Here is a 14,416-nt window from a genome sequence, read left to right as displayed (position 1 = left end):
AAAGAGGATTGAAAATCTGATATCCAGAAGTTTTTGCAGAGGAAAAGAATAGTCGCTGAAGGCGCGCTCTTGACGCCACAACCGCAGGCGCTTAACCTGCATCCATCATTAGCAATAGAAACTTAGCTTCCTGCATCCAACGCAATGTTTTGACGCCTCTCAGCAGGATGACCGGTCCATCACCGGGTCTACGTGATGCTGGAAGCCCATCTTCTTCAAGTCAGGCTCTCCCAGGTCACGCCACTGCAGAAGACATCGAAGATTATGAGCAAGCCGATCTGAGCCTTGACAATGCACTGCTAGCTGATGATCCTTTAGAAGGCAACGGGAAAGCTCCGTATGGCTCACCTATCAATTCTCGTTAAGACGGACATTGAAATTATGTAGTACAACCTTCAAACGCAAACCAAAGCTAGCCACTGGCTTCGCACTCCCAAAGTTCCTCTCGCAGCCTTCCAACCAATCCTCACGAAGCGCCAGCCCGCACACTCTGCCGGCTGCGCCTCTACCGACCGCAAGAAGTCGCAGACTGCGAGATCTTTCCTCGAACAATGACTCGGATGTCTCCCTGACCATTGGTAGCGGTCAAGCTGGGGATGGACTCGCTTTCAGCGATAGCAAGGACGGCTCGGCCTTGGACTGGTACACGGAGGGGCCTGGACGGCGTGTAGGTTACGATGATCTGACAGCGATTGATTGGATTTTTGAATACACAAAAGAGCGTCAGCGACTCCGGTACCTCTATTCTAGTGCGACGGGACTCTTTGGCTATGCGCAGCAGATGCTCGATGCCAGTCAGATATGGATAATACTGATAGCAACTGGGATCGCATCAGGGGTGCTCGCTGCTGGTATTGATGTTGCTAGTGACTGGCTTGCTGATCTCAAAACAGGATACTGTCGCACTGGTGAGGGAGGAGGCCGCTTCTACTTGAACAGAGGGTTCTGCTGTTGGGGACATCAATCTTTGGCTCAGTGCCAGGGCTGGACTTCGTGGAGCGCTGCACTCCATGTGCGGTCAGCTGCGGGAGCTTTCATTGTCGAGTACATCTTCTACATCCTCTACTCCATACTCTTTGCGTTTTGTGCCAGCGTCCTAGTCCAGAATTACGCATCGTACGCCAAGCAGAGCGGAATACCCGAGATCAAGACAGTACTTGGTGGATTTGTCATTCGCCGTTTCATGGGAGGCTGGACTTTGGTCGTCAAGTCTCTTGGATTGTGCCTTGCAGTGGCATCTGGACTATGGCTGGGAAAAGAAGGACCCTTGGTCCATGTAGCATGCTGTTGTGCAAATCTCCTTATGAAGCTGTCACCAAGCTTGAACGACAACGAAGCACGAAAGCGGGAGGTCCTCTCTGCTGCTGCTGCGGCCGGAATTTCAGTAGCTTTCGGATCACCCATCGGAGGCGTCTTGTTCAGTCTGGAGCAGTTGTCCTACTACTTTCCTGACAAGACTATGTGGCAGAGTTTTGTCTGCGCTATGGTGGCAGCGGTGACTCTGCAAGCATTCAACCCGTTCCGGACCGGAAAGCTCGTTCTCTACCAGGTCACCTACAGTAGTGGATGGCATGGCTTTGAGATGGTTCCATTCGCCATCCTTGGCATCATAGGAGGCTTGTATGGGGGAGTTTTCATCAAGCTGAACCTGAAGATTGCAAAATGGAGGAAGACATCCCGATGGGCAGTCACACCTGTCCTCGAGGTTTTAGCCGTCGCACTTCTGACTGCAGTGGTCAATTTTCCGAACAAATTTATGAGAGCTCAGTCATCGGAGTTGGTGTATACTCTGTTTGCAGAGTGCGCAAATTTGACTGATGACCAGCTGGGTATTTGCAAGACTGGAGCTGCGAATGCGGGCGTCATCGTGCTATTGATTGAAGCATCCGCCGTTGGGTTCCTGCTGGCCTCGATTTCGTTTGGCTTACAGATTCCCGCGGGCATCATTTTGCCTTCAATGGCTATCGGAGCTCTCTATGGTCGCGCAGTTGGCATCATCGTCCAAGTCTGGCAAGGCAACCATTCCGACGCACTAATTTTCGCAACTTGCGAGCCTGACATACCTTGCATCACACCAGGGACGTATGCGATCATTGGCGCAGCTGCGGCTCTTGCTGGAGTGACGAGAATGACAGTCTCGATTGTGGTTATCATGTTTGAGCTTACAGGTGCCTTGACGTATGTCTTGCCTATCATGATCGCAGTCATGATAAGCAAGTGGGTAGGGGATGCCTTTGGCAGACGTGGCATCTACGAGACCTGGATTCACTTCAATGAATACCCTTTCTTGGACAACAGAGATGAATCAACAGTTCCAGATGTCCCTATCTCACAAATCATGACCCAGAAGCAAGACCTGTCCGTTCTTACCGCTACAGGCCATACGATCCAATCTATCCACGACATGCTCGTCGCTCAACCGTATCGAGGTTTTCCAGTTGTCGGTAACGCTACGAATAACATCCTGCTAGGCTATATATCTCGCACCGAGCTCATCTATGCGATCAGACTTGCCGCCGCAGAGCCTCGAAAATTGCCGCCATCAACCGAGATCTTCTTCCACCACCAGCCTGGTGCGGATACTCAGACGACGTTAGACCTGCGACCCTGGATGGATCAGACGCCCATTACACTCAATGGCAAAAGCAGTCTCCAGTTAACACTCAGCATGTTCTCGAAGCTTGGCCTACGCTACGTCTTGTTCTGCGACAGAGGCGCCCTTCAAGGTCTCCTCACTAAGAAAGACATCTGGTATGTGCTGGATAGTGCTGAAGAAGGATCGCATAAGATGGGTGGTGGCGCGCTCAGGGAGGAGCAAGGGGGCGAATCTAGAGGCCTGCTAAACAGGAACGATAGCGATGGAGACATGCCGGAGGACGAACGATGAAGGCCCTAGGTACGGTGTCCATCCAAACCGTAGGTGGCATTTGGGTTGGATCACCCGGTCATCTAGGAAGAACCGCTCGCGTCGCCCAGGGCATTCAGTCCTTAGCTCGCAGGACATGCCGCCCTCATCCTGCCGACTTGCGGCCATGCAATGCGAGAGCCATTTTCTTGGAAAGCAGGCTGCATCCCATCAAGCTCCAAGACAAATTGTGGCGCTGTCATCAGAGCATCCTAAGCTTTCAGTATCAGGCTTTTCGGCGGGCAGATGGTAACATTCCGGTACACAAACCAACCAACCAGCGGATGACAGGAGCCCAAGCCCTTGGGCGCCCTGCTATAAGCGCTTGAGATATGGGGGCAGTCTGTGGGGGCCCTGCCTTGGTGACCTGAGCATGTTTCGGGGATACTCCATGCGTTGTGGGAGCTCGGAAGGCTTTGTATACAGTACGTTGGGAAAGGGATGGACATGATACCCAATAGATGATTTATTGTTGGGAATGCAAGTCTGCAGGTAAACCATTGTCATGCGATTGTATGGTCATAAGCTCATTCACCAAGTAATAATCCGCATTCACACTCTTTTGTACAATAGCAAACGCCGGCTTGGAAATTTCGCCATAGCATTTCTACCAATATTTCCATCCATATCAAATCGTATCGTCCCGTAACTCCTGCTTATCACCCCCTCCCCTCCCTCAACCTCACTCCACTTCCCCCGCTATTCTCCTCTCCATCGAATCCTCCTCCGCCACTCCCCAATCATCCTCCCCAATCTCACTCGCCTCGTCCCACAGCCTCTCGAACTCTCCATCCCCATCCTCTCCGACCGCCCAAATGCTCTCCCTCAGCCTCTTATGCCTCTCCCGGTCCTCTTCTATGCGCTGCTCGATCTGCCTCTTATCTAAGCGTTTGGCAGGGTGTGCTGTGGTGTGGCATTCCGATGGCGGTGGATGTTGCGAGTTGGGCGAGACGGGGGAGAGGGCGGAGTGGGTGTCTTTGGTCAAGTCGTCGCGTTCGGCAAGGCCTGCTTCGATTTCGAGGACCGTTTCGGGAAGGAGGACGGTTTTCTGTTGGAGGCCTGCCAGTACCTTGGTCCCACAGAACGTCAGTAGATGTAGGTAGCGAATGGCTTGCAGAACTCACCCTCCGCACCACCTTAACGTTCGCAGCTCCAGAACCGTCACTGGGTGCAACAGCATCCACCACACGTAGTATATCTCTTTGCATCATGCGCACGAAGTCGAGGTGGTTTTCGCGCTGAGCCATGTCGCAGAGGTGCTCGATGAAGTACATTATATTTGCACGGTTGTTCATAGAATTCTGACGGCCCATCTGTTAGCATTCTCCGGGACTTAGTATATGCAGAACGGAAAGCTAGACCTACATACTCGTTCTAGCTGCTCCAAGATGCATGAATGCAGGTCCTCGTCCATGTCCCTGTATTTGAGGGCATAGTGAGCGGCTTTCTGGGAAGAGTTGACTGAGGCATTGAGGTGCTGGAGTTGAGAGGTGAAACGCATGCGGACTTCGAAAGGGTCGGCCATAATGTGTAAGAAGACAGTTCGTTTGTGAACCTACCTTACATCGAAATTGCGGTTCTGAGCGCCGGGTAGGGAAAGTAAAATGACATGGGAATCTTGCGGTGACTGGCTAGCAAAACCATTACGATTTACGATGGATCATTCTTCGTGCCAGCTACGTCTGTGATCATCTACCGTTTCCTCCAGGAGCTTTGGCAAGAAGCCCAGAACGCTCCAAATCCGGTGCAACATCACGAGGATTTTGGCTCCAGACACTCGGAAAATACATCTTCACGGAGAAGTTATACGGTCGGCATCGATGTCGACGAGCAAGTAGTTCTTGTGAAATACCTAGAAGAGTCCACTTGCTCTATTGCGACGCTGCTGTTCTGCGGAGTGAAGCCCCTGGGTTCTATAGCTGACGCACCGATGAAATCGAAGACTAGATGTAGAGTGCATGTATTGACCATCTTTCGTCAACGCAGTCAGACTACGTCTATGCAATGATCGCCGTCGGTACAAGAGCCAAGTTGTGGGTCCTTAGATCCCAGTATCGTCAATTGGAATCTATTACGAGCGTCGAAGACCTGGAAAGCCATTCGCATGACATCGAAGCGCCTTCGAGTCTGGGCGAGCAGCTACCAAGAGGTTTCGGCTACATGAAACGTAGTCCGCAATCTCCAATATGGGACTTCTGTTATTCGGCTGCCTCTTGGAAAACCGAAAAGGTGGGCTTGTCTCTTAGGACCATGCTAACCCTGCAAGCCATCGAGCGCAAAAGACGGAAGAACTCAACTCATTTGCATGCACTTTGACTCATCGCGAACATGACGAGCAAAGCAAGCATATATTCGCATCTTTCTAGCTTATTATACAGATCTGAAGCCTCATGGTACTGCTTTGAAACTGCTGATGACCCTTCTTTGCTCCGATACAAGGAGCCATGTGAATCTTTGTTTAGCACAACAAACAAAGGTGACTAGATTACAGGCCACACTTTTATTCACCGGCGAGTTGACTTGGCAACCCGCAGTGACACAAACCACCGAGGCAAACCCCTTCGAAACTCTCGTTCATACCATCTCATAACGAAGTTCAAATTCCGACAGACAACGCTCTACAAACTCCAAGCTCAAGGTTGTGCTTAAGCACTCGTTGTTACAAGGTCTTCTCAGCTTGAGCTGAAGAAGGTTTCGTCCCGAGCTGCTTCGACTTCATCGGTACCTCACTCCAGCTTGGCGAGCTTTCCACCACAGTCATGACGGACAAGGCCAACTTCAAAGGTTACAAATGGGAGGGGATATCACCCTTCTATCGCTCCGAGGAGACGCATGCTTTCCATGACAGCATCAATTGGAATGCTCTTTGCCAATATGCCTCAAAGCTTAACAAAAACGAGCCTTGCACAATGGATCCACAGACTACGATGGGAGGGCGCAATCTGGTTCGCATTATCAACTTTGAGAACGGCACGCGGTGGATTGCAAGACTTCGAATAACATCAAGCGATGCTATAGCAAATGGTGCTTCTGCTCTTGCTCTTCAAGAAGAGGTCAACTGCATACAGCTGGTGAAAGAGCGAACAAGCATACCTGTGCCAACAGTATTCGGCTCTATCGCCAACCCTCAAAATGATATTGGAGCATCTTTCATGCTGATAGAATGCCTGCTTGGCAACACTGCGATAAGTCTTGAATGTGAAGAACCAATGACCTCACAACAGAGGACAGCGTTCTATGCTGAGATGGCTAGGATCCAGGTGCGTTGGTTGTTATTGTACCGTTCCGAGGTCAAGCTGACAGTAAAAATAGACAGAAATGTCTTCCCTGACATTCCCCAAGATTGGGACCATTATTCGGCTCCACAGTGGAACTTACGACATAGGTCCTCTCCCAGGGCTTGGTGGGCCCTTCGATACCGCCACAGAGTACCTGGAGGCTTGGGCAGAGTCAGCGAAATTCCCCCATCTGGAAGACGTAAGAGTATCGTGCAATGCGGCAGCGGGAGGGAAGATAGTAGACAACAAAGAAGTTGAAGAGAAGATCAGCAAGCTCGAAGCTTCAATCCTCACCTTCCCCTCTAGACTGAAGAAACTCGCCGCGAATATACCCCTTCGAAATGACGGCCCGTTCCCGCTTATCCATTCAGACTTTGCTTCATGGAATGTTCTCGTGGATGACGACTACAACGTTGTTGGGGTCATTGACTGGGAATACTCTCATACCGGGCCCTGGGAAATGGTGCATTTTGCCATGGGATTCATGCCTACACCAGCACCGATGTCTCCATCCGAATGGTACGATAGTGCTGGCATGCCTCTAAAGAAGAACCTAAAGAAGACCTTCAAAGAGATGGATGAGTACGTGGATGTGGTCAGACAGGTCGAACAGGCTAAAGCACTATCGCCCACGCTGTCCGCAGTGTTGAGCGATCGTGCGGGACAAGATCTGGCGTACGCGATGAGACTCTACACAATCGATGGCAAGCGTGGTTACTACTCTAAGATTCTAGATGTGCACCATGAGAGATGGGGTGGAGGCAACAAAGACTCGGAGGCAGCGTAGCGTTTGAGTAAGTGAAGGTTAGAGGTGGGAATGTCCTCCGCTAAGGTGAACAACCTTGCGCAAGCATCAGCCTCGATTAGGGGGATCATGCACTTCACTCTCGGTGCTCAAGCGCCAATTCCATAGAAGATAGCGTGCGAAATAGACCAGGACAACTTTCATGCGATAAAGGTACATTTCCTTGAGAGAATTCGCAACGAGACTTACCAGGCTGTTCAAGTCCAATGCAACAGATAACGCAATGCACGTGGAGACGTTTCGAGAATGATTTTTTCTCGTAGGCCAAAGATATCGCAGATGGTTTGACGAAGACAAACAGCTCCTCGCTTTATAGTGAAAGTCTCGGCTCAACGACAGAAGGCAACGAACCATATCGACGGCCAAATGCCGGATTCCTATCAATACAAACTAGATCAAACCCTCAAACAACAAAATCTCAACCGCATCCCACCCGGCTTCACTCCCCTCAACAAGACGGCGTCGCGGCGCCGCTACCGATGGGACATCCTTCGTACTCGTTCCCGGCAGCTTCAGTGCCCTCGCCACAAGTCCCACCGCACTTGTGGCAGATGTCTTGGCCGTTGAAGCAGCCGGTATAGCTCGCGCAAGTCTGGCTCTCGAATTCGATCACGTAAGCGCACCAGCCGCAGGATTCGCGGTACCCGCACCGGTTGAGATCGCGCACGGTGGCTGCGTTGGGTTGGGTTGGGTGGGTGGGTGGGTGGTATGTATTCGGTGAGTAAGGGTTGCAGTTGAGTGTATCTGAGAGCGGAGGTCTTGGTTATTGAATCAAGGCGGGTGGGTAGATGCGATGCTGGCTGGGCAATCGAGTAATCGGGAACAGATTCGAGGCTTTGTATCTTGTTCAGGAGGTTGATTCGTCGTTACGACTCCTCCGTTTCCACCAACACCCAGACGGGAGACGCGCGTTGAGTACGGACCCCGAAATGCTGAACATGGGTCTCTCAGGCATAGTGTTCAGGAACGAGCTGTTGGAAGTCGTAAGAAGTTCCTATCCATACCGTGGATGTGGATAGTCAAGGCTCGGTTCGTAAACCCTTCTCCGGCGCTCCGCAACAAAGACCTCGTTTATATCAGTACTGGGCATTCCACATAAAGGGGGAAACACTGGTCGTCGCGCCCGGCGTTAGGGCTGTGGCGTAGGATTCGTCTCTTCCCGAACACGGGTTCTGAGAGTGTCATCAGGTATTTCCTGCCATGATGGATAGAACATTGTTGCAGATGAATCTCCTCTCCATCAGCCTGCAACCCTCTATCCGTCCAGTGCTTTACCCCCGCTACGGCTTCTTTTAGAAAGTCGAAGGCTTTAAAGCCGGGATGAAATAATAAACCATCCTAAGGAAACCTGGACGGCATGACGAGGTCGTATTAATTTCAAGACAGTCATTTCCAGGAGACTCTCTGGCGATAACTGCAGTATAGCAGCGATTTTGAAGCATTCCTAATTTGAGAGCCTTGGAGGCGCAGGATCGTATTCAACATACAGAGTGAGCGATCTGTTGCCGCGGTAAGGGATACGAACATCACGCGCTTCTTTGCTGCTCAAAAGTCAACGTTTGAGGCGTCTGTGCTGGGATGACTGAAGCAAGGTCGCTCTCATAGTTGGGGATTGCAAAATGATAAAGTGGGGTTACTTTGAAAAGCAGTGCCAACTGCAAAGGATGACGTCTCTTTTTTGGAACGGTAATGCACTGGACAAAGGTAGTCCGTCCTATGGTTCGCAGAAATTCACAAGCAAACAATTTCTAAACTCGAAAAAACCATATTTCAAGACCCGCTCCCCTCATTCTCGCCGTTCAAAGGTAAAGACCGTCGTAAGATAACCCTACAGCTCACTACATGTATATGAAAGACTCAAAACAAAGAACAAATAATCAAGTCCGTCACATCTCCTCCTACATAATCCCTCGACAACTGAGGATGGGTCGATGACCACTGACAACAATCCAGTATGCATACGTGGAAGCTGTTGTCCTAACCACCACTGAGGCTTTTCGATGAGTCTAAACGCGAGCGCAGGGCATCTAGCACCCGACCCAATCCGGTGCACAGCAAGTCCCTCCGCAGGTGCAACACTGTGGCAAGCAGTTGCCGTTGTCGGAGCACGTAGCGCCATCAGAAACGGCGATGGCGCAGAAGCCGCAGCGTTCTTCATGGGCAAGTTGGCGGCCCACGAGGTCGAGAGGGTTGGCACTGGCGCCGAGAACCAAGAGGGTGGTGAACAGGGCGAGAACGCTAAAGGTACGCATGATGAGTGGTGCGTGTAGGTAGTGTGGCTTTTGAACGAAGATTTATTCCGAACTTTGTCTTCGAGGCTTGAAGAGAGGAGAACAGGCAACAGTGATTGAGTTTTTGTATGATAGGTAAGGATGGTTGACCTGTAATGATGGATTGCTTTCTGGAGGGTGCTCTAAAGATTAGATGGAGAACAGAGGGAAGGCCTGCCTTCTTATACCCAAGCTGCAAGATGGGTGATGCTATAAAAGCTGGCCCCTGATTCATTAATAGAAGACTCTACATTGACCCTTCGGGCAGAATTTGCGAAGCCAGTCTCCGTCGACCATGCTGCCTTGACTGCTACCCTGCGGTGTAATGCTGCAGTATGAGACGAGACCAAAACCTTAGCCGATGCTACACGAGCTGTAGGAAGCGCAAGAATCTACCAATTAGGGTCATCAACAGATCGCCTTGCCTCAGGTAACCGTGCTCCCTTATACACCCAAGTGGGATATGCCTTCTGACTGGTAGATATAAGCTGTAGACTCTCAGGTCCGCGGATGCTGAGGTCTTGTGTGAGAAAAACGGAGCACGTCAGTGAGGCCCCCATTCAGGATTTCGTCAGACTCGCAAGAATTTCTAGAATGGGGAGTAAGCACGAGTTGCAGATGCCACGATGTCTGGATGGAAGCTGTAGCATACTACAGAAGTAAGCAGGCTTTCACATGCCTTGCTACAAGATGCAGTCGTAGACCCAACGTGCTTAAGAAATTTCAGGCAATCCTTTCAGGAGATGAATATCTCGGCCCAGACGAAGAGGCATGTGTATATCCGAATATTTGCAAATATTTGCATGAACTGGGGATATGCTTGCACTTCTAGGGAGGATTGCGGCACATGGATACTATCTCAGACCTATCATATATGCAACGTTCGGGTGGCCTTCCACTGACATGCTACCAAATTGTCGGATCAACTGGTCGGCATGAGGCGCGTCAACGTTTGAGAAAATAGGGGAGTAACATCCCCTAGATGTATTTTGTAGACTCTCGGCAGACTTTCCTCGGTGCCTTGAAATCTTGGCAACGCACACGAAACTTTACTCCACCAATTACCTCAGCCCGGTCAGGGTTGTACCCATGAATCCATGTTTTCAAGATTTTTACACTCTTCTGCAGCCTTCCTTTTCCCATATAACGCCCTTAGTGAGTCAGCGTCTAGCTTCCAGATCGACCAGCAGATACAGACTGAGCTAGGGCGAGCCGCTGAGCAAGGCATGGTGTCTACAAGAAGTCAAGACAACACGCCGGCTAGTGGTGCTTCACAACCCTCGAAATTACTGTACCCGCAGGTTGTAGTGCACGAAAAAAAGAGAAATTGTGGTAAAGACGAGGAAGAATGCCCAGCGCAGGCCGTGGCGAAGAGGAGGCGTAGTTCAGCGAATTCGATTGTCAACGCAGCATCTTCCTCCAGCGCTAGCAAGCCAGGCAGGCCCCGCAGAAGGGCTTCTGCAAAATCTGCAATTGGCGACGTGGCCCACGCAACGGATCTCAACGAGTCAAGTCTGGAGTCTTCAACGCAGGGTAGCCGTCCGAATTCTCCACAGACGCCCGGAATTACTACTCAACAGACCATCGATCACGGCAAGGAGGAAAAAGCCGTAGAGGTGGCTATCGAAAAGCCCAATGATGCACCGAGACTAAATGACGAGATGTCGGAGACACACGACCAGGTGAACCCATACTCTGGTAGCGCAACGAGACCGAGAAAGGGCAAAATAGAGAAGAAGAGAGCAAAAGCTTCGGACGAAATTGCTGGTGTGGACAGGAATGGAACGGACATAAACAACCTTGGAAAGAAGCCAAAAACATCCTCCACAGCTGCTGAGGCCACCCACAAAAGGTTCCGCAGCGACGATATCGACGTACTGGGGACGGTTCCTTCAACCGGCATCGAAGAACAAGAAGGGATTCAGGGAGACCTACCAGAGGATGAAGGCGAAAGCGAAGACGAGGCGCCGGAGACAGTCACGGCATCAGCTGGCTTTGATAAGGCACGCACATCGGCACTGGGCGCGGCTAAGGTTGCTGCAAGGTACATTCTCTCGAGACTATGTCTATGTAGTAGTAGATGGAAGAAAGCTAATTGTAAATAGGCAAGAAGCAGATAAGAAGCTCAAACGCAGAGAGCATGACCAGAGGCTGAGGCTACAAGCGAAGTCAGCAAAGGATTTTCGATCCAAAGACCAGCCGTCAAGTAAAGTTCGGGGGATGAAGAGGTCTTTGGCTGAAGTCAGCAAAGAGGATGGTCAGACGTCGTTCGAAAAGCCCGAGTCTTTGGGTGAGTTGCCACAAAACATCAATGGCGAAGGCCAAATACCCCAGGCAAAGCCGAAATCTTCTGGAAAGACCCCACTACCGCTACTGCTTCCAGAAGAAATCCTTGCAGCAAAACCAGTCGTCTACGCTCCAATACCTCCATCGTTGAATGGCAAGCTCGCCATCAGCCAAAAGCGAAAATTCCTTGATCTCGAACCAAAACCGCCCACAGACATCAAGCGCGGCAACGTCACCATTCGTGTCCTACCAGATAGCCGCTCCATTCTCCCTCCCAAGTCTTCCCAGGCCAGCAAAGCCCTCCGGGAATCCTGGCTCAATGGTCGACGGGGTTTCAAAGGCGAGCTTGCAGTCCCGCGCCGGAAGCCCAGTGGTGGTTTTGTACGAAGAACATGATGGACGTCGTGCTTTGGCTCTATCAGCAACCTCATCTACGCGGTCAAGCCATGGTTGCTCCAATACATTGTAGAGTACTCGGCATCGTTATGATCTAGCTACGAGCGTCATCAGTGGCCTTTCAGGGTAGCTCCAGGGATGGGAGGCTGTTCGAATGCACGATTTGTCGGAATAAGCGTGGAGTGAGGAGTACTGAGACTAGCTATGAACATAGATACATTGTTCTTCCTAACAACAAATAATCCGAAATTCCAATGTGTGAAAGTCGACAGAGTACTGGAAAACTTGGGAACGAAGGACCCAATAAGGATTAGTCTCAGGGCCACGCTTGTCTTTAAAGTAGGAGAGTGCAGGGATAATTTCATTGCCTTTTTGCCAAATATAAGGTAATTCACCTATTCGCCATGATACAACAACTAGAACAACAACAACAACACACTTGTCATCACATGTCAAGACTCACGATTCCGGATCCCTGATACTCTACATGTAAACTGCATCAAGAACATCTGCCTCATACCTGCAATGGCTTCCACTTCTACAGAAACATCACCGCTCCTACCACCGCCAACTCCCTCGAGCTCCACTTCTCCCAAACCACAAAGAACCGTCACCTTTAGTCCACACACCACCATCAATGACCCAAACAGTCCTACAGACTCTACCTCACCTCTGCGTCCAGCTCCTCAATCCTCTCCGAGTTTCCCTGCTATTGGACATTCGTCTGCCGGCCCGCCAAAGCTCTCAGCACTGAACAGCAAGCTCCGAAGGAGGAACAGTCATGGCTCTCCGCTTTCTCAGCCGCCCATGCTACCTCCAGCTTCCAAAATCGGACCTCAGAGGACGACAAAGAATGCGCAGAAGCTAAAACTCTTACCGAATCCAGATCCTGGAGAGGATGGACCGGACGAAGAAAGTGGAAGGGATGTCTATTCGCAATTTACGAGGATAAAAGACCCAACCGCAAGAAGAGATGCAGCGAGGCTGGGGAAAGCAGACAGAGACAAGCTCCCTCGGGTCACGGCCTACTGCACAGCGAGTTCGTACCGACTAGACGGCCTCATGAAATACCTCAAAGCCAAGGGTCGGACACGGGGCGCCAACCCGAAACTGTTCGACGAATGCATATATTCCCCTTTCAGTTACGGTCGCCCCAAAGGCAAGAGCAGACCCTCCAACGCCAGTGACACAGACAGCCCCGACCTCGATGAGCACGAGCTCCCCCAAAATCGAGAGCGCAGGTACTCCGACTCCGCCCTCGAAGTCGATGAAAACGCCCACACCCGCCGGGAAGACCTCATCGATCTCTCCACCTCCGCCGGCGATACCACGCTCGAGAACGGCGAATCTTCGATTCCCAACCATACTGCTCTCGAAATGGATCAGTCTTCTCCTCCCGCCGTTTCAACTCAGGACTTTGACACCAAAGTTCACACGCCGGAAGTGTTCCTTTTCGAATACGGCACCGTGGTGATCTGGGGCATGACATTACAACAAGAACAGCGTTTCCTAAAGGAAATCTCAAAATTCGAAGCCGAGAAACTTAGCGAGGACGATGTGCAGACAGAGAATTTCAATTTCTATTATACCCGTGAATACCAGGCTCGAATTTACAACGATTTTATATCCCTCCGAGAGAAGAAGAACTACATGATCAAAATCGCCATCTCCCACGCATTAGCCCAAAGCGTCAAAACCTCTCTGTTCGAAGACCTATTAACAACTACCATCACCATGACCTCTCCCCTACCCGCCGAGATTGCCTTGACCGGCTCCATATCTCTCTCCCGCCGGCAGATCCATCAACAAATCGGACAACTTTTCATATTACGCATCAACATACATCTCCAAGGTTCCGTACTCGACAGTCCGGAGCTCATGTGGGCGGAACCAAGTTTAGAACCCGTGTATGCGGCAGTGAGGAGTTACCTAGAAATGGACCAGAGGGTGGGATTGTTAACGGAGAGGTTGAGCGTTATTGGGGATTTGCTTGCCGTGTTGAAGGATCAGGTAGGGACGAAGCATGGGGAGTATTTGGAATGGATCGGTAAGTCACAATTCCGCCCAGTCTTTTGTTTGGCTTTTGGAGCTGGGCTTTGATACAAGTGTACGGTGCTAAATCCGAGGTTCAGTCATCGTCCTCATCGCGGCCGAGATCCTGGTTGCGGCAATCAATATCGTTGTGGACTTGTACGCTGGCGTCGACTAAATCGCTGCTCCCAGTGTACCTGGAAATGGGCGTACGGAGAGTTGTCCTACGGGAAGGCGTTCACCGGGCCGTTTGTGGCGTGGACAGGGCAAGGAGAGTACCTACTTACCTAGTTATTGGGACAACCCAACAGAACACACGCAATGCGTTCTTGTGAGGGCAAAGTGTCTAGATGTTGTACACAGATCGGCTGAAGATCACAAAACCTGTATATACGTGGAAGCCTGATCCTGTGCAACATACCCGTGGACAAATGAATCCTCACAC

At 50.9% G+C, this 14,416-nt stretch overlaps 6 protein-coding genes across 6 annotated transcripts; 5 read left to right on the top strand and 1 right to left on the bottom strand.

The window, feature by feature from the left end:
* Positions 1-167: 167 nt before the first annotated feature.
* On the top strand, positions 168-2,887 carry HO173_007334 (uncharacterized protein; the record flags this gene model as incomplete). Its single annotated transcript, XM_037309238.1, has 2 exons — positions 168-337; positions 388-2,887. 2 exons carry the CDS (start codon positions 168-170, stop codon positions 2,885-2,887), a joined length of 2,670 nt encoding a protein of 889 aa, XP_037164099.1.
* A 700-nt stretch (positions 2,888-3,587) lies between these two features.
* Positions 3,588-4,430, bottom strand: HO173_007333 (uncharacterized protein; the record flags this gene model as incomplete). The annotated part of the gene is made up of 3 exons (XM_037309237.1): positions 3,588-3,974; positions 4,030-4,206; positions 4,275-4,430. The coding sequence occupies 3 exons, from the start codon at positions 4,428-4,430 to the stop codon at positions 3,588-3,590; spliced, it is 720 nt and encodes a 239-aa protein (XP_037164098.1).
* A 479-nt stretch (positions 4,431-4,909) lies between these two features.
* HO173_007332 (uncharacterized protein) lies at positions 4,910-5,221 on the top strand (the record flags this gene model as incomplete). Its single annotated transcript, XM_037309236.1, has 1 exon — positions 4,910-5,221. The coding sequence occupies one exon, from the start codon at positions 4,910-4,912 to the stop codon at positions 5,219-5,221; it is 312 nt and encodes a 103-aa protein (XP_037164097.1).
* Positions 5,222-5,664: 443 nt separating this feature from the next.
* HO173_007331 (uncharacterized protein) lies at positions 5,665-6,970 on the top strand (the record flags this gene model as incomplete). The annotated part of the gene is made up of 2 exons (XM_037309235.1): positions 5,665-6,165; positions 6,218-6,970. The coding sequence occupies 2 exons, from the start codon at positions 5,665-5,667 to the stop codon at positions 6,968-6,970; spliced, it is 1,254 nt and encodes a 417-aa protein (XP_037164096.1).
* A 2,018-nt stretch (positions 6,971-8,988) lies between these two features.
* Positions 8,989-11,940, top strand: HO173_007330 (uncharacterized protein; the record flags this gene model as incomplete). Its single annotated transcript, XM_037309234.1, has 3 exons — positions 8,989-9,254; positions 10,415-11,302; positions 11,364-11,940. 3 exons carry the CDS (start codon positions 8,989-8,991, stop codon positions 11,938-11,940), a joined length of 1,731 nt encoding a protein of 576 aa, XP_037164095.1.
* A 525-nt stretch (positions 11,941-12,465) lies between these two features.
* Positions 12,466-14,149, top strand: HO173_007329 (uncharacterized protein; the record flags this gene model as incomplete). The annotated part of the gene is made up of 2 exons (XM_037309233.1): positions 12,466-13,987; positions 14,073-14,149. The coding sequence occupies 2 exons, from the start codon at positions 12,466-12,468 to the stop codon at positions 14,147-14,149; spliced, it is 1,599 nt and encodes a 532-aa protein (XP_037164094.1).
* Between the last annotated feature and the right edge of the window lie 267 nt (positions 14,150-14,416).

Source organism: Letharia columbiana (genome assembly GCF_014066305.1).
Source record: "Letharia columbiana isolate WasteWater2 chromosome Unknown Sc0000023_s0, whole genome shotgun sequence".
Lineage (NCBI taxonomy): Eukaryota > Fungi > Ascomycota > Lecanoromycetes > Lecanorales > Parmeliaceae > Letharia > Letharia columbiana.
Note: the sequence above shows the minus strand (reverse complement) of the source record. Positions and strands in the feature narration are given on the sequence as shown.